This window comes from Lissotriton vulgaris, chromosome 11, assembly GCF_964263255.1.
Source record: "Lissotriton vulgaris chromosome 11, aLisVul1.2, whole genome shotgun sequence".
Taxonomy (NCBI): Eukaryota; Metazoa; Chordata; class Amphibia; order Caudata; family Salamandridae; genus Lissotriton; species Lissotriton vulgaris.
Window position 1 is genome coordinate 1,016,390,709 of NC_141699.1, and position 28,000 is coordinate 1,016,418,708.

A 28,000-nucleotide genomic window follows, 5' to 3' on the forward strand; every position below is an offset into this window, starting at 1 on the left:
CTCATGGGACTCAGACACCCACGTATGGCATCTAGTTTGTCTGCCATGCGGTCAAAACTCACCAGCACCTGTTCAGCTAGCTGCTCCCGGCACCCCAAAACACAGCATTGGAAGGCTATGTGTTTGTCGTGGGGGCCCTGGGAGGCAGCCGTGGTGGTGGGTGCTGCCAGCTGTGTGGTCTGTGCAGGGGGTGGGGTCTCCTCAGGATCCTGTTTTCCTGCGGACTGAGCTACTTCTTCCTACTCTTCTTCCCCTTGGCCTTCCCTGACCCCGAGGTCCCAGGCTGGGCCTCCGAGGGGCTTGTGGGATTCTGGTACTCCTCTGTACTTGCTTCAGCAACATCCATTGTGCCTCGCAGTTGTTTGGCATTTGTTTGTCTATTTTTTCCTACTTTTAGGGGGATTTTTACCACCTGACGTGTGTGAATTGCAGGCCTGTAGGTGGTTTTCACTGATTTTTGTATAGCGATTGGCCTCATCTCAGCTTTTTTTGCGCTCGTGTTTCGCATTTTTGCGGCGTGGTGCTGATTTTAACGCGGCCCTTTGACTTGTTATCTGGTGACTATTGCATGGTACAGCCGTTTTGTGAATAATTAGTTAACACTGCGTGAATTTTCCCTCGATAGACTGCGATGTTGAGAATTACTTTTATTATGTTATGTTATGTTATAGTAGATTTGTAAAGCGCTCGTACACCTGGTTGGTTTCTTGCCGCTACTGGGAAACAGTGACGGTGGTGAGATTATTCGAGAATTATGTTACTTATATGCCTGTTTAAAAAGCCATATTTTTAGAAGTTTGCGGAATGTCATGAGGTCGGTGCAGGATCTAATCTCTAGCGGCATGGAATTCCAGTATCTAGTGGGCCAGTGTAGCGAACCTGGATCCTCCAAATCATTTCTGTTTGAAGGAAGGTGTTGTCAGAAGATGCAAGTGGGTGGATCTCAGGTTACTGGTTGGATTGTATCTTTTGATCATGCTCTCAATGAATTTAGGATTTCTGCCATTCAATGATTTGAAGATGATGAATCCCAGTTTAAAGGCGCATCTCTGTGATATAGGAAGCCAGTGAAGTTTCTCCAGAAGGGGGGTGATATGTTGCAGTTCGTTTTCCTGTAGAATCAGTCTGGCCGCCTGCTTCTGTACCAGTTGGAGGCGGTGAGTGAGATATGCTGGGATGCCATAGTGTAGGGAGTTGGCGTAGTCAATGTGTGATATCACCATGGCTAGGACTGCCTGAAGTTTAGCTTCTTGAGTAAGGTACCTGCTAATTTTCTTTATTTTCCTTAATTAAAAGAAGCAGGTGGAAATGACAGATCCAATTTGGGATTTCATGGTAAGATCTCAATTGACCACCACTCCCAGAGTTTTGGTGTGTTTGGATGGGGTCGGGGTTATCCTAGTTCTATGGGCCAGAAATGTGAGCTCCAGGGGTTGAGTGGACCTCCCGTGAGGATTAGTTCTGTTTTATCCGGGTTCAGTTTCAATTGATTACTGTTCAGCCAATCCTGGATAAACAGCATTGTCGGTTGAAATTCATGAGTGGAGGTCAAGGAGTTACTGATCTGAAATACTAACTGGAAGTCGTAAGCATAATTGAAGGTTTGAATGCTCCTTTCTTTTAATGCATGGACCAAGGGGAGAAGGTAGAGATTAAATAAATGGGGTGAAAGTGAGGAACCATGAGGGACTCCACAGGTAGTCTTAATCATGGGGGTCGTAAAGCCACCAAGATGAACTGACTGGGATCGGTTAGTGAGGAATGATGTGATCCATTCTAGGGCAGAACCTTCAACACCTGCATACCTGACACGGTTGATCAGGATGTTGTGATCAACCGTGTCAAAAGCAGCAGAGAGATCTAAAAGCACCAAGGCTTGAGGGAGACCCCTGTCTGCCTTGTCTCTCAGAGTGTTGAATACCAATAGAAACACTGACTCTGTTGAGATTGCAGGGAGGAAGCCTGCCTGATGTGCGTCCAGGTATTCCGTTTGCTCCAGAAAGGCAGATAGACATTTAGTTACATGGGCTTCAAGTAGTTTAGCTAGTACTTTAGCTAGTGCTTTTGCGATGGTTATCACACGTTCTTGAGAATATGCCCCAAGGTTTTTATTGTTCCATAGAAATTTCAAAAAAATTAGATGAAGGAACATTAGCTGGCATCCTAGAGATGAGGTATAACATCCGAGGAGAAAGCATTATTTTAATGGAGTCTAGTCTATCTCACCAAGAAAGGAACAACGGGCTCCCTTTAATAAGAAGAAAGTCTATTTTTTCATTATTAGTTTCTTTAATAGAATTAGTGAACCTGAATAGTTGATCTTAGATGGAGCAAAAAAAGAAATTTGAAGTGCTAAATATAATCTTTTGTACAAAACGTCTTAACATGCAAAACCCATGTTTTATCTGAATTCATTTTGTAACCTGAGACCTATGCAAAAATTATGAATTTTCTGTAATTTTTGGGTAAGGTGGATTAAGCGCTAGAATGAAATAAAATAACAGCATTAAGATATGCTGCTAATTTGAACTGCCTAGACCAATTTTTAAAACCAGGACTGTTAAGGGTTTCTCTAATTCTTCATAAAGAGGGTCCAAGCAAAGCTAAATATTTTTGGGGATAAAGAACAACCTAGACAGTCTCCCCTGTGTAAAGAGAAATCATTTGAAATCATACCAATTAGGATCAAACTCATACCATTTTAATGACTGAAAAACAAAGTTCCAATCAACTCTATGAAATGCTTTTTCCACATCAATAATGATGGTTGATGTAGGAGTTTTGCAGAGAATGTATTTAATCAAAACATCAAAAATAATTCTTGTATTATCAGATGATAACCTTCTCTTAATCTAACCAGATTTTTCCTTTCTAATTAATTGAGATAAAAAGGGGTTCAAGGCATTAGTACAGCATTTTTGCATTTGCAAAACTTTATAATCTATATTACTATGTTATATGGGCATGCAATTTATATAGAGGAACTGATATTTGCCATCTTTGGGGATAAGACACATAAGTGCCTCTTGAAATGTACCCTAGCATAGCCACTACATATATAATAATGAAGAAGTTAAAGTAACTTGGGAAAAAAATATGTTAGAAAAATGAGAATAAAATGTTTCACTTTTTAATATAGAAACTGATATAACAATGCCACTTATGGAAATGTTTTGTTCTAAAGAGGATATATCAACCTAGTCAGTGTAAGACTTTTGGATGGAGCTTAAGAATTGTTTAACTTAATCAGAAATTAGAAGGGATTCTGAGTATGAAGGTGTTCTTAAAATGTGCCAAATTCACAAATAATGTCGTCATTTTTTAAAATATACGAACAATTGCTGACAATAATTACAGCTTCATTCATTCTTTTCTGTCTTTAAGATAAATTAGCAGCAATTTGCCCTCTTTGTTTTGACCACTATAATGTCAGGCACTAGTGCTTAAGAAAGACAGTGGAAGCATTATCTGTAGAAGATTTATTAAAGGTCATCTTTGCTCTAATCAAATCTTCCAAGACTTGTTTGTAAATAGACGTGTACAATTTATGTTCTAAATCTTTATGTTGTCTAAAGATAATTTAGATGCACAAACCATTTTCTTTTTTCAATTAAAAGCAATATGCATTCTAAAGTCATAACCTGTTGCTTTAAACATATCCCATAGGATATGTATAGGGGAATCAGAGGATTTATGGATATCAAAAAATGAATTCATGAAATTTCTAAAAGAATCAATAAACTGGGAATACTCAAGAAGAGAATTATTAAATCTCCAATCACTGGAATTTTTGTTATGTGGAATTAAATCAATATTCGTAATTACAAGAGCATGATTAGAAGTCAGTCTGGATCATTTTTCAGAACTGATTAAAAGTTGGAGCAAAGGATTGCTTGCAAAATATGTTCCAATTTGCAGTGAGAACTATGGACCACAAACTTGGATACTGTGGTTGAGATCAATATGGTTCCGTTATTGGCTAAAACTAAAAAAGATTTAGTAAGGATGTATAATTTGCATCTGTCTTTGGTGGGGTGTACTAATGTTTTAAAAATGATGATTCTACCTAGGTTTCTTTATTTATTCAGAACAATTCCCCTTTTTTTTAGGCCAAATGATTTAATATCCTTGAAGGCATTTTAAAAAAGGTTTATTTGGGCTTACGGAAGAACTCGAAGGGCGTATAGATTTATGTCTCTATCAAGAGAAAGAGGGGGCTGGGGCGCGCCGGATTTTAGGCTGTATTATTTAGCGGCTGCACTGCAATATATGCAGGGATTGGTTGGAGGTGGTGGTCAGCTACAGAAGATCACAACTATATCCACAGAAATTTATGCAGTAGTACTAGGACAAGAGGCAGAACATTGTTTCTTATATTATACTGAGTTAGGTCATTTTAGAAGAAATCAATATGGAAAGCCTTTTTGAAAAAGTTGGGTCTGGGGAGATACAACAGGTATATTAAATTATATAATAATAAATCCTTTCCTCCAGAAATCTTTTCTGATTCAGTAATGGCTGCTTGGGAGGTTAAAGGAATTAGACAGATAGGTGACTTAAGGAACCATGAGGGAATAATGCAGTTTGGGGACCTTGTAAGTAAGTATGGCGTAGATAGAAGAGATTTTTGTAAGTATCTACAGGTTAGGAGTTTTTTTAGCAATAAACAGGGGGGTCTGGCAGGGTATAATTGCAACGATTTTCTGGACAATATAATTAGTGGTGGCGAGTCCACGATTAGGTCAGCGTATGCGTTTTTAGTAAGCGGTAAGCCAGATGATATGGTTAAATACAGCAGTAAGTGGATAGAGAAAATAGGGGCTGAGCCTGAAGCCTTCAAGGAGTCATTGGATCTGGGCCGTACTATCCTGTGTTCAGCACCCCTGCAATCCCAGCATTATAAGACTTTATATTCACTTTACTACACGCCAGCTAGGATTGCTAAATGGGGGGCTCTGAGGGGACGACTTGCCCCAGGTGTATTTGTTCATATGTTCGCCACCTGTCCACAAATTCACACCTTAAATAAAGACATAGAGGGGTTTTTGGGCAGATCATTAGGGATACAGATAACCTTAACCCCCAATTGGATCCTGTTGGGAATTGGATCAGAAGGAAGTAATTATGCACAGGCTGATTTTTTGCTCTTAGTTATGACAGTATACAGATTAACGTTAGGAAGGGCTTGGCTCGACAGGATCCCCCCGACGATGCAAATTTGGTTGGCTAATGTAATAGCTGCATATAATATGGAGAAACCTATTTTTGCTAGGAAGGGTAAGACAAAGGGGAGCCCGAGGAGTAAGAATTTGGGAGCCTTTAGCTCGTTGGAGGGAAGGGATAGGGTAATACGAATATGATCAGGATTTTGTTTAAATTCTGATCCCGGTTTAAAATTTATTTGAGACTTATGAATAATGAAAAGTATAATGGGGTGGTTATAATTTTCTGTTTTCATATCCCTTTTTTTTCTCTGTAAATTGCGTGTGCTGTATTATCATAATGAAGTTCTGTTTGTGAAGTTAACAAAATGTGGAATGTATAATGTGTGTGAACTGAAGTATAATAAAAAAACATTAAAAAAAAAAGAGAACTAAGGACCAAGGGAAACAAAGAATATACCCTTAAAAGGGGGTTACTAAGTCTTCAGGAATCTGTTGAAGGTAGTTGTTTAATAGTAGATCCAAATAGTTTGTCCATCCTGTTAGGTATATATTTTATGTTAGATATCTTATCTGTGAAAAGATCCATTACCTGATTCAATTACCCTCTACCAAGAAGTATTTGTCATTGAGCTCTAAACATTTTTTCTATATCAGACTAAAAATGGTAATCACTAAACACAAGAAAAGGGGGAGAAGGACTAAACCTTACCTATTCCTCCTCCAAGACGATATATATACACAAAAGGAAGTAAGGTTAATGACAGTTGCAAAATTTTACGAATGTATGAATTTATGTTAGGAGCACAGTCACTTTGTAAAAACTACACTCACCCACTACAAGTTGTGCCATCAAAGGGCTGCTACTAAATGCCTCTGTGCAGACCAACTCTAGAGGCAGAGCAATAGAGAGGGGTAGACAATACAAACAATTAGAAACAGGAAAAGAAAAGGATCCTAAACAGGTGCGGATAAAATAGTGTTAAAACTGACTAAGAGATATTGTCATAACAATTATATTCCTTGATTCCCTAGTCAGGTATAAAAAAAGGGTATAAGAATACCCTCATATGGAGGTAGAGTGAGTGAATTTTGCACTCACCACTCCTCCGTTCTGCATAGATGTCAAAATGTTTCTGCCGGATTCAGTCTCTCTACCGGCATTCGTCAGGATAAACGGGATCCCTATGCTACTTTCCTAGTTGTTTTAAATCCCCCTTGGTATTTACACTGTACTAAGTTTTACACCACCTGTAAGTCTGGAGCAATCCAGTAAAGTTACTCATCAAATGACATCGAGTTTCTTATGATGCGCGCTAGAATAGGCACAGGAATAGAGGGCGACCCCTGTTGTCACACTTTCGTTAAGGGTGGTCAGCCGCGACCTAATCGGTCTCCACGGGTGCCGGAGTGATGTAATATGTGAGGTCATAAGCAGTGCATTGTGGGGGCGCAAGTTATAGTTAGCTCAGCTAACTATAACATCTAAATTTCTCTGGTTTTGTATGAGTGAAATGTCAGCCTAACTATAACATCCCTGTAACCCTTGATTTCCACGTAGATAGATAGATAGATAGATAGATAGATAGATAGATAGATAGATAGATAGATAGATAGATAGATAGATAGATAGATAGATAGATAGATAGATAGATAGATAGATAGATAGATAGATAGATAGATAGATAGATAGATAGATACTCAAACTCCCCTCCTTCTCCTTCTGGGACCCTTCTATCCTCTCGTCCCCACCAAGTAACACCCAAAAACAAGGCTCACTGGTCCAAATTCAAACTTTATGATGACCATTCCATCTCGAAAAATCTACCCTCCTTAAAACCAAATACCCACTTTAACGACCCTCTCCCCGCCAACTGCTTGGCAGAGACTACCTCACTCATCACTCCCATCGGGACTACCATTATCAATGCTTCCCTTCTCCAAGGGACCATATCCAACTAACTGAACACCGGGCAAGTCATCCACATCATAAAAAAACACACTCTGAATACAGAAATTCCAGATAACTTCAGACCCATTTCCAATATCCCTCTGCTCACAAAAGTACTGGAGATATGTGTGCAGATACAACTAAGTCAACACATCACCAATTTCAATCTACTCAATGAATTCCAATCTGGGTTCAGGCCTGGGCACAGCACTGAAACTACTATTCTTCACATCGTTGACAATGCTCTCCTAGCCCTTGACCAAGGCAAAACATGTCTTCTGATCCTTCTGGATCTCTCCTCTGCATTCGACACGATCAGCCACAAGAAACACCTTGAATGCTTTGAACACAGGATGGGCTTAGAAGGTACTGTCATCAAATAGTTTGGTTCCTTCCTCCATAACCGCACACAGAGATTATTTGTCAACAACAACCTATCTGCTCCCTCTCCGATCTCCATCAGTGTCACTGAAAGGCTCCACTCAGTCCCCTACCCTCTTCAGTCTCTACCTCGAGCCTTTAGCTGAAATTCTCCATTCGGCCAACATCTCCTTCCACATGTATGCCGACAATACCCAGATCTACATTAAAATCTCCTCTCTTGAGATCACCCATCTAAAGGATGCCCTGAAACTGACTTTCCATTGGCTTGCCAACAACCAGCTCAAACTGAATGCCCAAGAAACTGAGTTTCTTCTCATCACCACCCCCCCTCAAAAAAAAATCTTCTGACATCCTTGAATGGACTTACTCCATCACAGCACTAAACTGCACTGCCAAATTTCTTGGGATTACTTTGGACCGCAACCTGAATATGATTGAACACATCAAAACGATGGCCAAAACTGCCACATTCCATCTGAGCTTCTTGAGAAAACTAAAACCCTTCCTTGGCACTTCTGACCTAAAAACCACTGTGCAGGCGCCAGTTATCTCCAGAATTTAATATGGCTGCTCCACACTATCTGGCCTGCCTAAGACTTTGACTGCCCCCCTAAAAGCTTGCCTCAACGCAGCAGCCAGACTCTTATCCGTTTCAAAAACATTTGACCATATCTCTCCACACCTGAAGGCCTTGAACTGGATTCCCTCTGAAGGCAGAATTCATCTCAAGCTAGCTGTCAGGTTCTCGAATCCTCAGAGAAGTATGATGCTCAAAGAGGTCCACCTCCTGATAGCCCCTTGGTCTCAGTAAACTAACAGACTCAAAAGAGTGATCAGGTGAGGGAAGGAAAGGATGGGAACAGCAGGGAGGGAGATCTGGAATGAAAGTAAACAAGAATAAGTACCCAATACTTTCTTCCACTATAAAGCAGAATACCTCATATAAGCCTATATTTATAACCCCAATACCTGTAAAGAAAAGTAACTATCCCACTGTTACAACCGGATCTATGGATAGAACAATGATATGTATTTACACATCTAAGATACTGTTTAGACTGTAACATAAAACTCTATTTCAATGGTAACATACCCAAAGGCCTCATATGTGACACGTAACAGGGGAAGTGTAACTGTCTTTGGGATGAGCTCAACAAGCCCCTGCTGTAGAGATAGAGACAAACAATCCACCATGAATACAGGGACAGGCTGCATGGCTGTATATCACAAAGATTCCATAATGAACTCCACCGTAACACATCATATAGTAATGAAGCACCACTGCTACTAGGATCCTTCCTTATAGTTCAGTTCAAAGGAGTTTGACGTAAAAAAGAAAACATTCAAGAAAAACAATACTTGTGGTAGGCTAAATACTCAAAGTCATTCAGCGAGCAAGATCACCCTTACCAGCTGCTTCACCATAATTACTTCATTATGGCAAACCGGATATTCTTGCAGTGCTGAAAGAACAAAGTCATGAGAGCTACCTAAGCAATCGCGCAGCCGCGCCTGCTAACCAAGGTTTAAAACAAAACCACCTCCGTCCCTCCAGAGATCCTGGAGACTTAACGAGGTATAAGAGAAGCCCCGCAAGAGCCAGGTACTGCCTTGTCCAACGGGGCTACAGTCGTATCAGACTTGCTTCACGCTCGAGAAAAGGTGAAGCAAGGATCAGGAAAATCAATCATGAAGGCAAACAAGGAGAGGTTGGTCCGGATAGCACCCCTACTGTTTCTTCGTACATCCGTCACAGTACTGTGTGTATCCTGGAATTAACAGCACCCGACTGGTGCCCTGGAAGCGCTTACATTCAGCTTCCAAGAAACGGTGTGACGTCACCGGTGTGACGTTCCATAGCTTCATGGGAACTGTAGTTTGGCAGTCACACTTTGCCCGATCACGGGAAAGCCTTGCACTTCAGTGTTCTCCGCCTGCCACAATAATGCGACGTGACACTGGCCTACATCACTCACAAATCCTTGTACACGAACTCCCCGGCATATCTCGCCCAGAAACTCATGTTATCTGAGAGATCCAGAAACTCCATATACACCAGAGACCATGTGCTCCAGCCACCCCACTTCCGCAAGGCAAAAACAGACAATCGAGCATTCTCCAGAGCTGCACCAAGAATCTTGAACTCACTTCCTTCCTCCATCATAAGAATACCTTCTCTGGCACTCTTAAAAAAAAAAAGCTAAAACCTTCCTAATGAGCAAATTCCTCAACTAACGCTCCCTTGGTGCACATTTGTATGGGCTACAATGTGTATCAACTCTCACACCTTCCAGTGCTCCCTGTACCAGTTTTTGTGCACATCTTTTTCATCCTATTGTTATCAAATCACCCGCCGATCTTGGAACTGTATTGACACTTGTATATCTCCACGGCTTTGCCCTACTTTTGTCATTTCCCCAAACCCCATCCCTCTATTCTGCCCGCACCAACCTTTTCTTGGATCTGTACCATTTATTATATATCTTCTCCTTTTGCCCTATTGTACTCAAGTCATAGCTCATTTTGGAACTGTATTGACTCTTGGATATGTCCCACTGTTCAATTCTCCCTATCTCCAATCCCTGTACTTTGCCCATGCCTTTACGTATCTAATGTACCTTTCCTTGTAAAGTCCTCTGAAACCCTAGCGGGCCATGTTTGCGGTATATGAAACTTCAAATAAATTAAAAAAAAATGGATAGATAGATAGATAGATAGATAGATAGATAGATAGATAGATAGATAGATAGATAGATAGATAGATAGATAGATAGATAGATAGATAGATAGATAGATAGATAGATAGATAGATACTCAAACTCCCCTCCTTCTCCTTCTGGGACCCTTCTATCCTCTCGTCCCCACCAAGTAACACCCAAAAACAAGGCTCACTGGTCCAAATTCAAACTTTATGATGACCATTCCATCTCGAAAAATCTACCCTCCTTAAAACCAAATACCCACTTTAACGACCCTCTCCCCGCCAACTGCTTGGCAGAGACTACCTCACTCATCACTCCCATCGGGACTACCATTATCAATGCTTCCCTTCTCCAAGGGACCATATCCAACTAACTGAACACCGGGCAAGTCATCCACATCATAAAAAAACACACTCTGAATACAGAAATTCCAGATAACTTCAGACCCATTTCCAATATCCCTCTGCTCACAAAAGTACTGGAGATATGTGTGCAGATACAACTAAGTCAACACATCACCAATTTCAATCTACTCAATGAATTCCAATCTGGGTTCAGGCCTGGGCACAGCACTGAAACTACTATTCTTCACATCGTTGACAATGCTCTCCTAGCCCTTGACCAAGGCAAAACATGTCTTCTGATCCTTCTGGATCTCTCCTCTGCATTCGACACAATCAGCCACAAGAAACACCTTGAATGCTTTGAACACAGGATGGGCTTAGAAGGTACTGTCATCAAATGGTTTGGTTCCTTCCTCCATAACCGCACACAGAGATTATTTGTCAACAACAACCTATCTGCTCCCTCTCCGATCTCCATCAGTGTCACTCAAAGGCTCCACTCTGTCCCCTACCCTCTTCAGTCTCTACCTCGAGCCTTTAGCTGAAATTCTCCATTCGGCCAACATCTCCTTCCACATGTATGCCGACAATACCCAGATCTACATTAAAATCTCCTCTCTTGAGATCACCCATCTAAAGGATGCCCTGAAACTGACTTTCCATTGGCTTGCCAACAACCAGCTCAAACTGAATGCCCAAGAAACTGAGTTTCTTCTCATCACCACCCCCCCTCAAAAAAAAATCTTCTGACATCCTTGAATGGACTTACTCCATCACAGCACTAAACTGCACTGCCAAATTTCTTGGGATTACTTTGGACCGCAACCTGAATATGATTGAACACATCAAAACGATGGCCAAAACTGCCACATTCCATTTGAGCTTCTTGAGAAAACTAAAACCCTTCCTTGGCACTTCTGACCTAAAAACCACTGTGCAGGCGCCAGTTATCTCCAGAATTTAATATGGCTGCTCCACACTATCTGGCCTGCCTAAGACTTTGACTGCCCCCCTAAAAGCTTGCCTCAACGCAGCAGCCAGACTCTTATCCGTTTCAAAAACATTTGACCATATCTCTCCACACCTGAAGGCCTTGAACTGGATTCCCTCTGAAGGCAGAATTCATCTCAAGCTAGCTGTCAGGTTCTCGAATCCTCAGAGAAGTATGATGCTCAAAGAGGTCCACCTCCTGATAGCCCCTTGGTCTCAGTAAACTAACAGACTCAAAAGAGTGATCAGGTGAGGGAAGGAAAGGATGGGAACAGCAGGGAGGGAGATCTGGAATGAAAGTAAACAAGAATAAGTACCCAATACTTTCTTCCACTATAGAGCAGAATACCTCATATAAGCCTATATTTATAACCCCAATACCTGTAAAGAAAAGTAACTATCCCACTGTTACAACCGGATCTATGGATAGAACAATGATATGTATTTACACATCTAAGATACTGTTTAGACTGTAACATAAAACTCTATTTCAATGGTAACATACCCAAAGGCCTCATATGTGACACGTAACAGGGGAAGTGTAACTGTCTTTGGGATGAGCTCAACAAGCCCCTGCTGTAGAGATAGAGACAAACAATCCACCATGAATACAGGGACAGGCTGCATGGCTGTATATCACAAAGATTCCATAATGAACTCCACCGTAACACATCATATAGTAATGAAGCACCACTGCTACTAGGATCCTTCCTTATAGTTCAGTTCAAAGGAGTTTGACGTAAAAAAGAAAACATTCAAGAAAAACAATACTTGTGGTAGGCTAAATACTCAAAGTCATTCAGCGAGCAAGATCACCCTTACCAGCTGCTTCACCATAATTACTTCATTATGGCAAACCGGATATTCTTGCAGTGCTGAAAGAACAAAGTCATGAGAGCTACCTAAGCAATCGCGCAGCTGCGCCTGCTAACCAAGGTTTAAAACAAAACCACCTCCGTCCCTCCAGAGATCCTGGAGACTTAACGAGGTATAAGAGAAGCCCCGCAAGAGCCAGGTACTGCCTTGTCCAACGGGGCTACAGTCGTATCAGACTTGCTTCACGCTCGAGAAAAGGTGAAGCAAGGATCAGGAAAATCAATCATGAAGGCAAACAAGGAGAGGTTGGTCCGGATAGCACCCCTACTGTTTCTTCGTACATCCGTCACAGTACTGTGTGTATCCTGGAATTAACAGCACCCGACTGGTGCCCTGGAAGCGCTTACATTCAGCTTCCAAGAAACGGCGTGACGTCACCGGTGTGACGTTCCATAGCTTCATGGGAACTGTAGTTTGGCAGTCACACTTTGCCCGATCACGGGAAAGCCTTGCACTTCAGTGTTCTCCGCCTGCCACAATAATGCGACGTGACACTGGCCTACATCACTCACAAATCCTTGTACACGAACTCCCCGGCATATCTCGCCCAGAAACTCATGTTATCTGAGAGATCCAGAAACTCCATATACACCAGAGACCATGTGCTCCAGCCACCCCACTTCCGCAAGGCAAAAACAGACAATCGAGCATTCTCCAGAGCTGCACCAAGAATCTTGAACTCACTTCCTTCCTCCATCATAAGAATACCTTCTCTGGCACTCTTAAAAAAAAAAAAGCTAAAACCTTCTTAATGAGCAAATTCCTCAACTAACGCTCCCTTGGTGCACATTTGTATGGGCTACAATGTGTATCAACTCTCACACCTTCCAGTGCTCCCTGTACCAGTTTTTGTGCACATCTTTTTCATCCTATTGTTATCAAATCACCCGCCGATCTTGGAACTGTATTGACACTTGTATATCTCCACGGCTTTTCCCTACTTTTGTCATTTCCCCAAACCCCATCCCTCTATTCTGCCCGCACCAACCTTTTCTTGGATCTGTACCATTTATTATATATCTTCTACTTTTGCCCTATTGTACTCAAGTCATAGCTCATTTTGGAACTGTATTGACTCTTGGATATGTCCCACTGTTCACTTCTCCCTATCTCCAATCCCTGTACTTTGCCCATGCCTTTACGTATCTAATGTACCTTTCCTTGTAAAGTCCTCTGAAACCCTAGCGGGCCATGTTTGCGGTATATGAAACTTCAAATAAATAAAAAAAAATGGATAGATAGATAGATAGATAAATAGATAGATAGATAGATAGATAGATAGATAGATAGATAGATAGATAGATAGATAGATAGATAGATAGATAGATAGATAGATAGATAGATAGATAGATAGATAGATAGATAGATAGATAGATAATCACCTACTGGGGGTTGTAGGTAGGACCTACTTTCCAAAAGAGCCTTTTTGTTTTGCCAGTATCTTTGGTTCCGCTTGACAAATCATCACACAATTTTCAAGACAAATACCTTAGTCGGTTCAGCTGCTGTGGTGAAAGTTTTGGGATGATGTGCCAAGTGAAGTTGAGAAAAAGGGTGGGGGTGGTAATACGTGTTTTCCCCATGTTAATTCCCATAAGGCTTTGAGCAAGCCTACAGCTCGAACTGCTGGACAGAGTTACACCAAATTTGAGAGAAATGCTGATTTGAGTAAGCAGATCACAATTTTTGATTTAGTGTAAATTTGTTTAGTAGTTTCTGAGACATTAAATGTAAAATATTATAGATGTATAGGGACGCAGATCCTCCGTGGATCCACCACGAGTCAATCTGCGGATTCAGGTTCCAAAGTAAAAACCGGATTGGCTGGTTGCAGCTTCACAGAAAAGTTGCTGCCGCCATTTTGTTTTAACAGGAAACAGTGTCCAGGGTTCAAATTTGGACTGTAATGTTTATAAACAGTTTGAGTAGAGAGTCTCTGAGTACATGGGGGACATAAGAACGTTATAAGCATACATTGTTAAGTTAACATTCATGTTCCAATAACTGCAGATTCGTCTGCAGGGCTCAGCTTGGCCCCTGTGTGAATTCACGGGTTGACATAAAAAAATGTCAAGAAAAAATGAAACTATAAATAATGACACACCGACTGAAAGAGGCAGCCAAAAACTCTCACGTGACTCTCACATCCAGAGAAAAACTCTTGCATTCATTGTTACAGCCAACCAGACAGGAACCCTCACACCGACTGCCACAAGCAGTGACACCCTCTGACACCCAGCGCCACATGCAGACAGATACTCTTACTCACATACCCATCTATACACTGTGCCACCCATTCACAAACTCATACTGACACTGTGGCACCCATTCAAGTACTCTAGAGACAATGTTACATACATTCACAAACCAATATAACAATTCTTAAAATCACACCTACACGTATAGACATACTCTTGCATCTACTCATATTCCCATACAGTCACTGTTACATCCATTCATATACTTTACAGACACTATTACATACATTCACAAACCCATGCACAGACTCTCACTTCCCAATTTACAGTCATACAGACACTCTCTCACATCCATTCACAAACCCATATACACACTGCCACACCCATTCACAAACGTATACAGAGACTCTCACACACACACCTACATGTATATACATACTCTCACACCAAGTCATATACCCATACAGTCAATGTTACACCCATTCTCATACTCTACAGGCATTGGTACAGCAATTCACAAGTCCATACAGAGATTCTTACATCCACAGATACACCCATGCAGACACTCTTACATACCCATACCAATCCTCTCAGATCCACTGTTCAACCATACAGACACTGTCACACCCATTCACAAAGCCATGGAGACATGGTCATATCCATTGCCAAACCTATACAGAGACACTAACACCTAAACTTGAACCTTTACATACACTCTCACACTTACTAACATACCCTTTAAGATACTTTCATACCCATACAGGCACTGTCATATCCATTCAAAAAACTACATGGAGACTCTCTCATCAACACTCACACATGTAGACACACTCCCACACCCACTCATATGATCAAACAGAGACTGTTCCACCCATGCATACCTTTACAGACACTGTTACACCCATTCACAAATCCATACATAGACTTTCACTCCCAACCTTACACTCTTACAGCCACTTTGTCACCCACTCACATGCGCATAGAGATCCTCTCAGACCCAGTGTTACCTCCATACAGACAGTAACACACCCATTCACAAATCCATACAGACATGGTTATACCCATTCCCAAACTTATACAGAGACTTATATACCCATACCTGCACATATATACATACTCTCACATCCACTCATATACCAAGACAGGAACTGTTGCACCCATTCACATACTCTACATACACTGTTATACCCATTCACAAACCTATACAGAGAATCTCACACCCATATTATACCCATACAGACACTCACACTCATTCACAAACCCATACAGACACTTTCATACCTATTCACAGATGTATACAGACTCTTACACCCACACTTAAACATATAGATATACTCTCACATCCACTGATATACCCTTACAGGAACTGTTACACCAATTCATATACTCTACATAAACTATTAGAATCATTCACAAACCTATTCAGAGACTCTCTCACCAACAGTTAAACCCATGCAGACATTTTTGTAGCCACTCATACACCAATACAGATAGTCTGACACCCTGTGATATATCCATTGAGACACTGTTACAGCCACTATATGCATGGAGTCACTTGTGTACCTAAACCTATTCCCAATTAGATTCTCTTATATCCACTGTGAGACTTATTCAGAACTGTCTACTAGAAATAATAAATGTGCTGTTTTGCATTGAAAATGAGCTTTTGTTTGTGGATCAGCGACGGATCTGCAGATTCATTAAATTTAAATCAAAAAGGTTTTACAATAAAAAATAACACCTGTTTTGGACATAGGGTGTCTGTTAGAAGAGTCATTGTGCTCATTGTGCGTTTATGATGACTACATATATGAGCAGATGTAGAGTTGCTCAGAGACACTATGTTGCCTTAGTCCGTGAAGTGAACATCATCTCTTCAATATAATTAATGCATGTTGAAGCACATTTTATTATTGAAGATAGAGCTCATGTTATGGCCTCAGAGAAATGTTGAAACCGTTTTTATTAAAATGTTTCCTTGCTTTATCTATTTGAAGACAACATTGAGATGACCACTTCTATTTCTGTCGCTGACATATGTTAGAGAACACCAAGGCAGTTTGAGGGTAAAGGTATCATTTGTCCAAAGGTATATTTCATTGGGATTTCCAGTCCTACCCCAGTCACTGTGCCCAGGTCATTGCCACCACAGTGCACAATCATGAGTTCTGGATTTTGGGAATCCCTAATGCTTTCAACCAATGGATGCAATTGGGGCCACTTTAGAACTCTCCGGCCAAACCAACTGATATCCACATTAGGCAAACCCCGGTCCCTGTGTATGCCACTCTTTCTAGCATATTCTCTAGCCCTGTGCACAGAGCTGTGACATACAATCCTGATTCTAACCATTTTTGAAGGATGGAGCAGTAGCAGACCGGAGACAGCTGCAGCTGACTGAGGCACTTTTGAAGTGACAGGTCAATTGAAAATGGAGGGTAGTAGGAAGAATTTAAAAGAACACATTTTATTGATTGTTGTAAATATGTTGGTAAATGAAGCTAGATAGGGATTTTGTGAGAAAAGTAAATAGATGTTGGATTTATTTTTGAGAAAGTTGAGACAGTGTTGCTGTTTGAGATATGTGTATTCTTTGAAACATTCAACCACACCTGCTGTATTTGCTTTGTAAGTGAGGATGTTGCTTGGAAAAACTGTTATGAACTGTTGACCTACCAGTCCTAGAGAATGTTTCAAATTATGTTACCATGGTAGCAGAGCTACAGGAGAATAGGGTGAAGGAAATAAAAAAGACTAGACTGTGACTCTGTGGTTGTAATCAGTGTTCTTTGAAACAATGTTAAGTGTGAAAAGATGTTTGTATTCAAAGAGTATAATTGGAATTGTTTGACAATACATAAATGAATGTTGTACTTCCACATGAATCCGCTGATTTACCCACGGAGTTACATGGGGCCCCCCTCAGTTCTGCCGACCCCCCGGGGAGTTTCATTGGGGCCGCACTGAGCCCCACAGATTCATCCATTGATCTGGCAAAAACTGATATGGAATTGAGCAATCTTTTGAGGAGTGTTGGAAAGGGTTCACTATTGGAATCAGTGAGAGTGGTGTACCATTCTTTTGCATGGTTTCTGCTGATTCTCAGTGAGAAAACATTCTAACTGATATTGAGAGGCAAATATACAGATGAACAAACACTACTTAACAGGTTTGTGTAGTAAAATGTAGTTTAATTGAAAAAGGATTACTATAGGGGTCATTGTATATAAGATGACTGGAAGTTAGTACTATGTTCATAAGAACTAAAAAGTAATATAAATAATACCTATGTGAAAACAGTACGGAAAACTAGAATAATTAGGAAAGGAAGGTTACAGTTTCCATTTTGCAAAGAACTGTTAGGTAGGCTATATGTAGGGATCACAGTAGGAGGCTTTGTTATTAAGAGTTGAAATATATTTGTGTCCATTGAAGGTAGTTACATATGGACTTGGAGTGACATATGCTGATAAATATATATATGTGATCAAGCTCTCTTGTAGAGTGAAACGCGTCATCCTTAATAAAATACGTCTTCCCTGCTTCCCACTGGTGGATTTACTTTGTTGAGGCTGTATTCAACTGCTGGTTACGAGGCTTTGTGAGGTCCCGACCGTTGGTTCCGGTATCTTCCTGGAACCTGGACTGTTTGCTTCATATATATATATATATATATATATACATATACATATATATATATACATATGTATATATATATATATATATATATATATATATATATATATATATATATATATATATATATATATGTGTGTGTGTGTGTGTGTGTGTGTGTGTGTGTGTATTTATATGTGTGTGTATACATGTATCTATTTATATATATATATTGATATCCAACAGCAAGAAGCTCCGGCGGGAGATCCCTCGCCTTGTCAGGGCTGGCTCGTTGCGAGTGGAGCAACCAGTATTAAATATCAAAGTCTGAACGGCGTTCCAGCGAGCACTCGGATCAAACAAATAACATCAGTGGTCAATCCTTTAGGTCAAAATAGCCAGGTTTATTAACTTCATAAACTGATTGTGACACGTTTTGCGCTTCCCAGAGTGCTTGTTCACACAAATTGGCTGAATAAAATTGGTCCTTTTAAACAACATGCTCAGTGTTACAAATCATGATCATAGAAAGCCGACCACACCTTCAAATCAGTTTCAGGCGCCATTTCGGACTTAGCCACAACACGAAAAATGCAATACATTACATATACACGTTTATAACATTATATCCACAAATAATATATGCTACATAATGATGTGTATTATTCTGGAAATATCTCTGTAGGAAGATAATGGTGTATAGGACTGGCGGGTGCACTAGTCTATTGCTTCCAATGGCTGTCCCGGTGCATGCTGTCCCTTGTAGTTAATAAGGACACCACGCCCTCTTCTATATGATCAAACTATGACCGAGTGCGAGTGAGTTAATACAGGATCACCAGTGTAATTGTGGTGCACTGTGTATGGGTCCTTCCTCCGAATCTGACCTGATCAAGTGCCGGTTAGTATATTATACAGGCAGAATTACATGTATCGGCAGTTAGTGCCTACGTATTACGATGCTAATGGGAAGTAATGCCTTCATGAATATCTGCTAAAACCAGTCAATGCCTGGTATCCTGGCTTGCTCATTCATCTAGACATAACACTATCTCGCTGTCATTAACAGGAGCTGCGATCCATATGTATTAACTACTCAATAGTATCTCAAATCATGGCTGGTTAGTGCCAGATCTCAGTTAATTGCACGTGGATTCTGAATAGTGATGTAAGGTGAATACCTAAGAGGACCTAAGTGTGTACCACTAAACACCATACTCTGGCGGACAATTCTCAAAAACCCTCTAGGTTATGAACAGTATATAAGTGCACGTGCTACAGTAAAAGTACAATTCCATAAAACCATCAAGAAACAATAATTTCATTAAAAAAAATTACATTAAAAAAAACGGAATGCAGTGATAAGAAATAGAGAATGAAAGCACGGTGAAAGGATTAGGGAACCAGTGCTGCAGTCCTGTGACAATGCCCCTCCCTTCCATCCAGTGGTAGAGAGAAAAAGAGAAAGGAAGTATATTAAAGGCACATTAAAACTTGTAGTATCATACAATTAGCATTTCCTATAATTCTGCATAAAAATTCTTAAGTTATAATTATACAAAATTAGAACAGGTCAGTACACACGTCAATAACATAGTTATAGCTGGCGAAGAGTTAATTAATTTTGTAAATGTATCGCCAGCTCCTCATCCATGTTATGACCTTTAGGATATTTGGTACACATAATTATAATATATCTAGATTCCTTTTGTCTGAGTCTCGGAGTGTGGTTTCCTCCTCTTTGTTGCAAGGTCACCTGCTCTACAATGAAATAGGAAAGTTTGTTAGGATCTGAAAAGTGACATGACTCGAAGTGCCGTGCTTTAGGATATTGCTTAGCATTCTTACTTATGGCTCTAGTACGTTCAAGAATACGTTTATTTGCCATATGTGTCGTACTGCCCACGTACTTAAGGTTGCATGGGCAAATCAAAACGTATATAACGAAAGCACAAGTACATGTCAGAAATTGATTTATGGTTTTCATACTATTGGTGCTGGCATTCCATTATTCTTTTACCATATGGCTGTTGTTGCAGGCTTTGCAATGTCCACACGGGTAAATCTTGTGTAGATCAACCCCTCTGTTGAGACCGTAACTGCCTATGTTATCATGTACTAACAGGTCTCTCAAATTTCGACCCCGTCTGTAGTTTATACTTGGGCGGTCAGGTAATTCTGGACCAATTATCGGGTAATTTTTCACATTCTTCCAACTCCTATTTGTGCATTTCCGTATTTGATTGGAATTGCCATTGTAGTTAAGAATGATACATGTTTGAGAAAAATCACCATTTGTTATCTGTGTCATTTCAGCGGAACTCAATAGGGTTTTACGTTCTGCAGTTGTAACCTTTTCAGTGGCTTTCTTTATTACCCATCCTAGATAACCTCTCTGAAAAAACCTTTCTGTCATCATATTCTGTTCTTTAATGAAATCTTCTTCCCTACTACAATTACGTTTGGCCCTGAGCAGCTCACCATACTGAATACTCAATTTAAAGTTCTCTGGGTGGCAGCTCAGGTCATGTAGTAAGGAATTACCCAGTGTACTTTTCCGTAAAACCACCGTTTGCAGTGCATTGTTCTTAATTTGTATCTTAGTATCTAGGTATTTTACCTCTTTGTCACTTATATTGCTTGTTAAGATGATATTTAGCTCATTCTGATTCAGTCTGGACACAAAATCTAAGGCTTCTTCCTTAGTGCCTCCCCAGACCACAAAAATATCATCTATATATTGTAGCCAAGTAATAACTTTGGAAAAGTCAGACTGAAAATTATTATCTGTCATGATGTCATTTTCCCATGCACCCATTAACAAATTAGCAAAACTTAGTGCAAACCATGTTCCCTTTGCTGTACCATACATTTGAACAAAAATCTCATCATTAAAAAGGAAAAAATCGTTAGTGAGGCAGAACATAATCATCTCCAAAATCATTCTTGTATGTTTTAAATAGCAACTGTTTCTCCCTCTCAAACATCTGGCACAGTCTTCAATTCCTTGTTTATGTTCGATTATCGTATAAAGGGAATTGACATCCATAGTTATTAGTAGCAAATTCTTGTTCCACAGTATACCATCCACTTTCTCGAGAAAATCTTTAGTGTCCCGTACATATGAGGGTAATTTCACCAAGTACTCTCTGAGGAAGTGGTCGACATATTGGGAATGCACTGCCTCTGGACGAGATTATAGGCCTGCCCGGTGGATCGATTCTGCATTTATGAATTTTGGGCAGTAGATGAAGGATGGGCAGAATAGGATGATCTTTTTCTAAGAAACAGAACTCTTCCCATTCAATGAGGCCCCTGTCTTTTCATTCTGTCCATTTTTCCCAGATGTTGTGGATACTAGTGGTATATTTAGAGTTTAGAAAAGCCCATAGTACTGTATCAGCCTTGGTGGTAGCCACAGAGGAGATTCGAGATATAATAGATAAAGGTGGGATGGCTGCGGTGGTACTTTAAGATCTATCTGCAACCCATGACATGGTCAGTCATACAGTTTTAAAACATCAATTGAGAGAAGTAGGTATTCGAAGGTCAACGTTTGATCCACTCTGCTCCTTCCTAGATGAAAGGTAACAATCAGTTGCTCTGGGAGACTTTAGTTCTAAATTATTCGCCTTGCTGAGTAGTGTCTCCAAGGGGTCATTGTTAAGTCCCACACTATTCAACTTGTATGTGGCTCCACTGGCTAAATTTCAGGAACTTTTTGGCTCTCCGCCATATCTTATGCAGATGACACCCAAGTAGAGGTATCCATTGGAGGTAGTGGCCAAGTGATTTAACAACTGTATGCGAGCCATAGTGAATTATATGAGCAGATATTGTCTCAAGTTAAATTCTAATAAAACAGAGAAGCTCATCTTTGACAATAATATTTATTTTTGAGACAACAAATGGTGGCCTTAAGATCTGTGTGATCTGCCTATTCTTGTCATAAAAATGAGAAATTTGGGATTATTGTTGGATCTAAAACTTACTTTAAAGAAGATTCTACACTTCATACTACTCGATCTTAGGAAAACAGTTATCATCACCCTGGTCTTTTTGAAGCTGGATTACTGCAATGCTCTTTATTTGGGCATGGCGCAAAGGGTTGTTAAAAAAAGCTGCAGAGGATTCAGAATGCAGCAGCTTCAGCTTGGCTACTTTTTAATATCAGGTAGCGTTATTCTGTTTTGGCAGTGTATGTAGACCTGCACTGGCTACTCATTAAGAAAGGTTAACTTTTAAAGTGCTTTGCACTGCCCACAAAGTACTCTATCTGCTGGACTCAAATATTTCAAGAAAAGATTTTTTCTGTATTTACGTAAGAGGAACTTGCAGTATACAGTAAAAAAAAAAGCAGTAGTATCAAAGATTATTAGAGCCTCTTAGTGGTGGTAGAGGCTTTGTGTATTGGACCTCAAAACTTTGGTATTCTGTTCCAGAACAGCTGAGAGGCCAATCTAGGGGTTGATTATGATTGCGGTGATTCCGCATCCTCCGGGCCGGTGGAAGCCACCGCCGGCCCAGAGGATGCGCCATCACCGCTGCGGACCTTCAAAACACCCACCGCCAGATTATGATGGCGGTGGGATCAGGGGTGGACGGCAGGTCCATCCGCCGCTGATCCGCGGGGTGTTGGCCGCAATTTGTTGGTGGTGTCTGCAAAACACCGCCAGCCAAATTACGATGGGTTTGAAAACATGCTTTTCCGCTGTGGATTTACTGCAGTGGAAAAGCATGTGGACAATAGCTTCTGGGGGGCACTTGCGGGCCCCCAGGGTGTCAGTGGGTGGGGGTGCACATGGGGGGTACCTATGGTACCCCCCTGCATTTACAGGCACAAAGCGGCAGGCACCGCGCAGTGCCTGCAGCTTTGTGCAAGTAAATGCAAATCATGCATTTTTAAACTTGCGGCGGGTGCTGCTTCAAGCAGCACCCGCCACAAGGTTAAAGATACGGGATGTGACCGCCAGGGTGGCGGTCACATCCTAATTGGGATGGACGGACTGCCGCTGCCCCTGCGGACGGTCCCTCCACCTCGGGGTCCGCCATCCTAATAGGCGCCCTAGTTTGATGACTTTTAGGAGACAGTTAAGAACTTGGCTTTTTACTTTCCCTCTTTAATTTCTTGTTTGATGCAGTGTAGAGTATCCTTTTGCAGTTGCATATCGCCATGACCCCTTTGGGCATATGTTGCACTTTATACGCTTTATAATTCAAATTCCAGGAATGTAGAACAAGTGATAGCTGAAGAAGAACAAGGAAGGCGTAAACAGGCTCCTGTGTACAAGTGGAAGTGTAATAGTATGTGTACTATCCATCAGAAATCAATTAATAAATCAAAAACTTTTTAAAGATACTTTTCATGGAGAAGTCTGCAACAGAAAATTAAAATGCTCCAAGAGTACTATCCATACAAAGTTAGGAAATCCACTACTTACATGGCAATTCACTGGCATGTCTTTCATAGAAAGTGTGTAAAAGTACTTTTCAGCATTTTAGAATGTTAGCTGTGCATCATTCAAAAAATGCTAAATGTAGTAAGGAGAAGTTATTGTGTTAAAACTCAAACTTTATGTGTAGGAGATATAAATAAAGTTCTATTAAATGACACTGTGGCAGAGGTTGACAAAGTTTGTGAAGAAATTCAGTTCCATTTCTTTGGTCTTTGAGAAGAGTATAGGGGTAATGACAAGGCAGTGAGTAGAGGTGTGAGCAATAGGACACAGAGATTAGTATTGGAAAAGACATAGGCAAGCTCAATGCACTATGTCCTGAAAAATGTGAGTATGTTTGTATTTGTTGTCACCGTACTCATTACAATAACTAAACTCATAATGTGGTTGCAGAGCAAGATAACAGAAATGAGTGACAGAATTTTGAAAATAATGTATTTGTAGAACAACCCTTTGATTTAGCCACAAACAATGTGTAAGTATTGCTATGATAAACTTGAGGATAATAAAAAAAAACATCTAAAGGAATTCATAGTACATTAGAGTTGGTACCTATCCCACAGGAACTTGAGCAATTAAATGTGTATGAATCAATTCTAATACAAACTGCCCATCATTTCAAGCAATAATTTTGAATGGAACCTAAAACAGAAAAACTACCACTACAAACCGAACTACAAAAAGGACTTAAAGGAAGAGTAATCTATTTACCTTTAGATTTTATTTAAAACAAATGTTGCACTGTGGGTGTTGAGAGAGAGAGAGAGAGAAAATGATTATTCTAGTAAATGGAGTGCCCACAAAAAGTAAAACAATCTGGTAAGAGTTAATGGATGTAAATAAAGTTTAAAAATCCACATTATACTGGAAAGAAAATAATGTTTTTACAGAAAAAAATGATATTATTGAAGATGTAAGTTGTATTGATTATGAACTTCTACAATGAAGTGGGCAAATAGAAAAAGTAGGTAAGGAAATTTCAGAAAAATATCTGAGCTCTATAGTATACATCCACTTCATTCAAACACAATGTCATTGATTTGTTTCAAATTTTCAAATGAAACAAGCTAGAAGATCTCCAAAGAGTATGTGGGGAAAAGATTTAGAGGCCTGCTGCTTTCCACATCTATTTCTCACAGGAGTAGGCAGCCGGTACGATGATCGACATCTGCAAATACCAGCAGCTGCATTTTGTTCAACAAAGCTATATTCAGAGGACACTAGGTTTCGATAGTGTGTTCCCTATATATGCCACCTGTTATTGTGAGTGACTATTGTCTTAATGTGTGAACAATTTTTTAAATACAGGATTTAGTCTGCAAAATGTTTCTGCAAGGGAGTTTGTTCATAAAAAAACAAGGTAAGGATGAAAATCTGGACAATAAAATAATGAATTTGATGGCATGTGTATGTGGAACAAATTAATATTGGTAGCATCGTCATGAAGAATGTATGCTCTGAAATGTAGGTGCACCTACTTTGGTTTGTGACACTTAGTAGCACAGAGTATGCATGAGAATATTTACTACAATTTCTAAGAGAAGCAAACTCTAACATTAGGGATATTGATTAGAAAACAGCAAGAACACTTTGCTCCTTGGATCCTGCCAATGTATATAGGCATTCTATCCACAAGTTTCAAGCAATGCTGGCTTTCATATGCGATAAAACAATTTGTCCTCTTGGAGAAGGTCCAGGTATTGTTTGGGAAAAATAATACCAGGCCAGTGGTGCTCCTCATATACACATGCTCTTATGAATGATACACCTAAATGTGGACCTGATACTAATGGCTGCATACTGTCTTTCATAGAGGAGTATGCTACCTGTACCATCCCAGATGAGAGCAATAACAAAACCTAAGACAAAAGTTCTACGGTTCCAATCACATAGATGTGGGAAATTGTGCCACCGAAGATACAGAGGTAAAGGTAAACTGTTTACAAGTTGTCTTTCTGTATTTCCATGGCCTGTTATCTCCAAAGGAAGAGTGAAAAGATTTTAATCTGGAGTGACACATACTCTCACAAGACAATCTCCAGAAAATACATATAACCTGAGAAGATCTGAGGCTTCCAAATATATTAATGTTTACAATCATCGTATTCCAAAATTATGGAATGCAAAAGTGGACACCTAGTTAATTGCGGACAACTCCATTGCTGTTGCTTGCTATGCCACTTCATACATCACAAAGTTGGAGAAAACAGAGAAGAAGGAAACATGGGAGGAGATTTCTGCACATAAATCTCTATGTAAAAAGTTGTACAGTTTCTCTTTGAAAATGCTTTCACATAGGGAGATAGGTTATTTTGAGTGATGTGACAGAAGAACCAAAAGCCTACCATGATAACATCTGGATTGCTGATGTGCAGCGTACGATAAACTTCTGTGAATCGTAAAATAAAAAAAAATGAATTACTAACTGTGTGCTTCATATCCTGGAATGGCCTTTGCTAGGCTTTTACGTTAGAGATGGGGCAAACTCATGGCCACAGAGAGAAAACAGTCTGTCCCCCAAACTGATGCTGCTTGTTCCCATTTAGTACTCTTTTTTTCTTTGTCTACTTCCTTTGCTCCCATCCCCTCTCCCTGAATCTCTCCCCTTGCCTGCTACACTACCAAGCCCCCTGCCCTTTTGTGCCCTGTTAATAAGCACTCCTTCTCCCCTTGTTGGGGAAAGATCCAATATTTATACCATTGAGTCTCAGTGAACCTGCTGAGAGAGTCCACAGCGCCAAGGGAGCCACTCACAGTTGAGGTATGGTATGGCACCCCTTGCAAAGCCCTCCCTCTCCCCTTTTTGGGGGAAGGATCCAGTATGTAGACCTGGGAGTCTCAGAGACCCCTCTGAGAGAGTCCACTGTGTATAGGGAGCCTCTTGCAACACAGATGGGGAAATGATACCACTTCCCCTGGGACCACAGTTTACTGGACTTTGGACGCAGCTTTGACTCGTCTTCCGGTTTGTGTCCCATCATCCTTCCCTCCCCCTCCCCTCCTCTTTCCATGCTGTGTCTCTCCGCCTCCCCTCCCCTTTCCCTCCTCCATTCTCTGTCTACTTCCCCTGCTCCTACCCTCTCCCCTGAATCTCTCCCCTTGCTTGCTTTTTCCCTTATGTATATGTCCTTCTTGTTTGTCTCGGCCTTACATGAAACTATGTTGCAATGCTCTAATAACTGTGTAACCTTTGTAACAATGTAACCTGAAACTATGGTCTGATACTCATGTAAAGTGCTCTGATTCCTCCGGGTCTAGCCAGCGCTACATAAAACCTTTAAAAAATAAAAAATAAATACAATTTAGCTTATACCCAAAGTCTAGGGGAATTGTTTGGGTTAGTATACGCCTTCCAATATGCGAAACAGAGTCTTGAAGTCTCCCCCAGAAAGTCTGTACCTAGCAGACTTAGATTCAAAGAGTACATATTTTACTCAAACAAATATGTTGGATACCTATAATCCAAGAATAAGTACACACCTTGAAAATATGTGTCTAAATGAAACTCTGCAATACTATAAGTACCGGAACAATGTGAATAAAAACATTGATGAAGGCAAATTTTCTGTCGTTGGTTGCAATCATTTTTTGGTTCTGTATGCAACAGGTAACTTATTAAACCATGGAAAATGTACTTGTCAAACTGCTGAGAAAAAAATATTTTTCTACTTAGCACTTCTCCAGCTATTCAAACCTTGGTGTTGTGAAAAAGAGTTACTTAAACAATATCACTGCTATGAATACTCGATTAATGCTGTAAAGGACACAATTCAATGTCCACTATTTCCAAACTACCTGGACATTTTTAAAGAAGACACTGAACAAGAGGAAACAATTGCTACTGAAGTTCCCAAAGAAGCCATACTTCTGGAGCTCTTAGTCAATATCCTCTTGGATAGCCAGTGTTAGAACTGGGGGTCTCGAATTGGCAGAGGTATGCAGTGTTCTTCAAGTAGTAACCCTTGCTTCTTGTCAGAGTAAGGGGAATACATACTCTAGCGAACCACTGCTCACCCCCTTGGTAGCTTGGCATGAGCACACAGACTTGTCCCAAAGGCAATGTGTAAAGTATTTGTACTCAAAATACACTGTAACAAGGTGATAACACTACAAATGGACACCACACCAGTTTAGAAAAATAAAGTATCTTAATTTAAACTCAACAAGACCAAAACCACAAAAAATCCAACATACATGTAGTAAAATAGCTCTCAAAAACAGTTATATCCACAATAAAGCTTGTAGAAAACAAATAGCTCCACATGGGGCTTTTACAAAGTTGTGTTGCAATAAATCCAAAGTAAGGCACCTACCGCGAGGTG

General features: G+C 40.3%; 1 protein-coding gene across 1 annotated transcript in view; it reads left to right on the forward strand.

The window, feature by feature from the left end:
• The window catches only part of LOC147683945 (uncharacterized), a 93,623-nt gene that overhangs the window by 11,530 nt on the left and 54,093 nt on the right, over positions 1–28,000 (forward strand). Inside the window, exons 2-3 of the mRNA XM_086942582.1 lie at positions 23,450–23,526; positions 24,987–25,038. Coding sequence (XP_086798708.1) covers positions 23,450–23,526; positions 24,987–25,038 — 129 coding nt within the window. The remainder of the gene's footprint in view (positions 1–23,449; positions 23,527–24,986; positions 25,039–28,000) is intronic.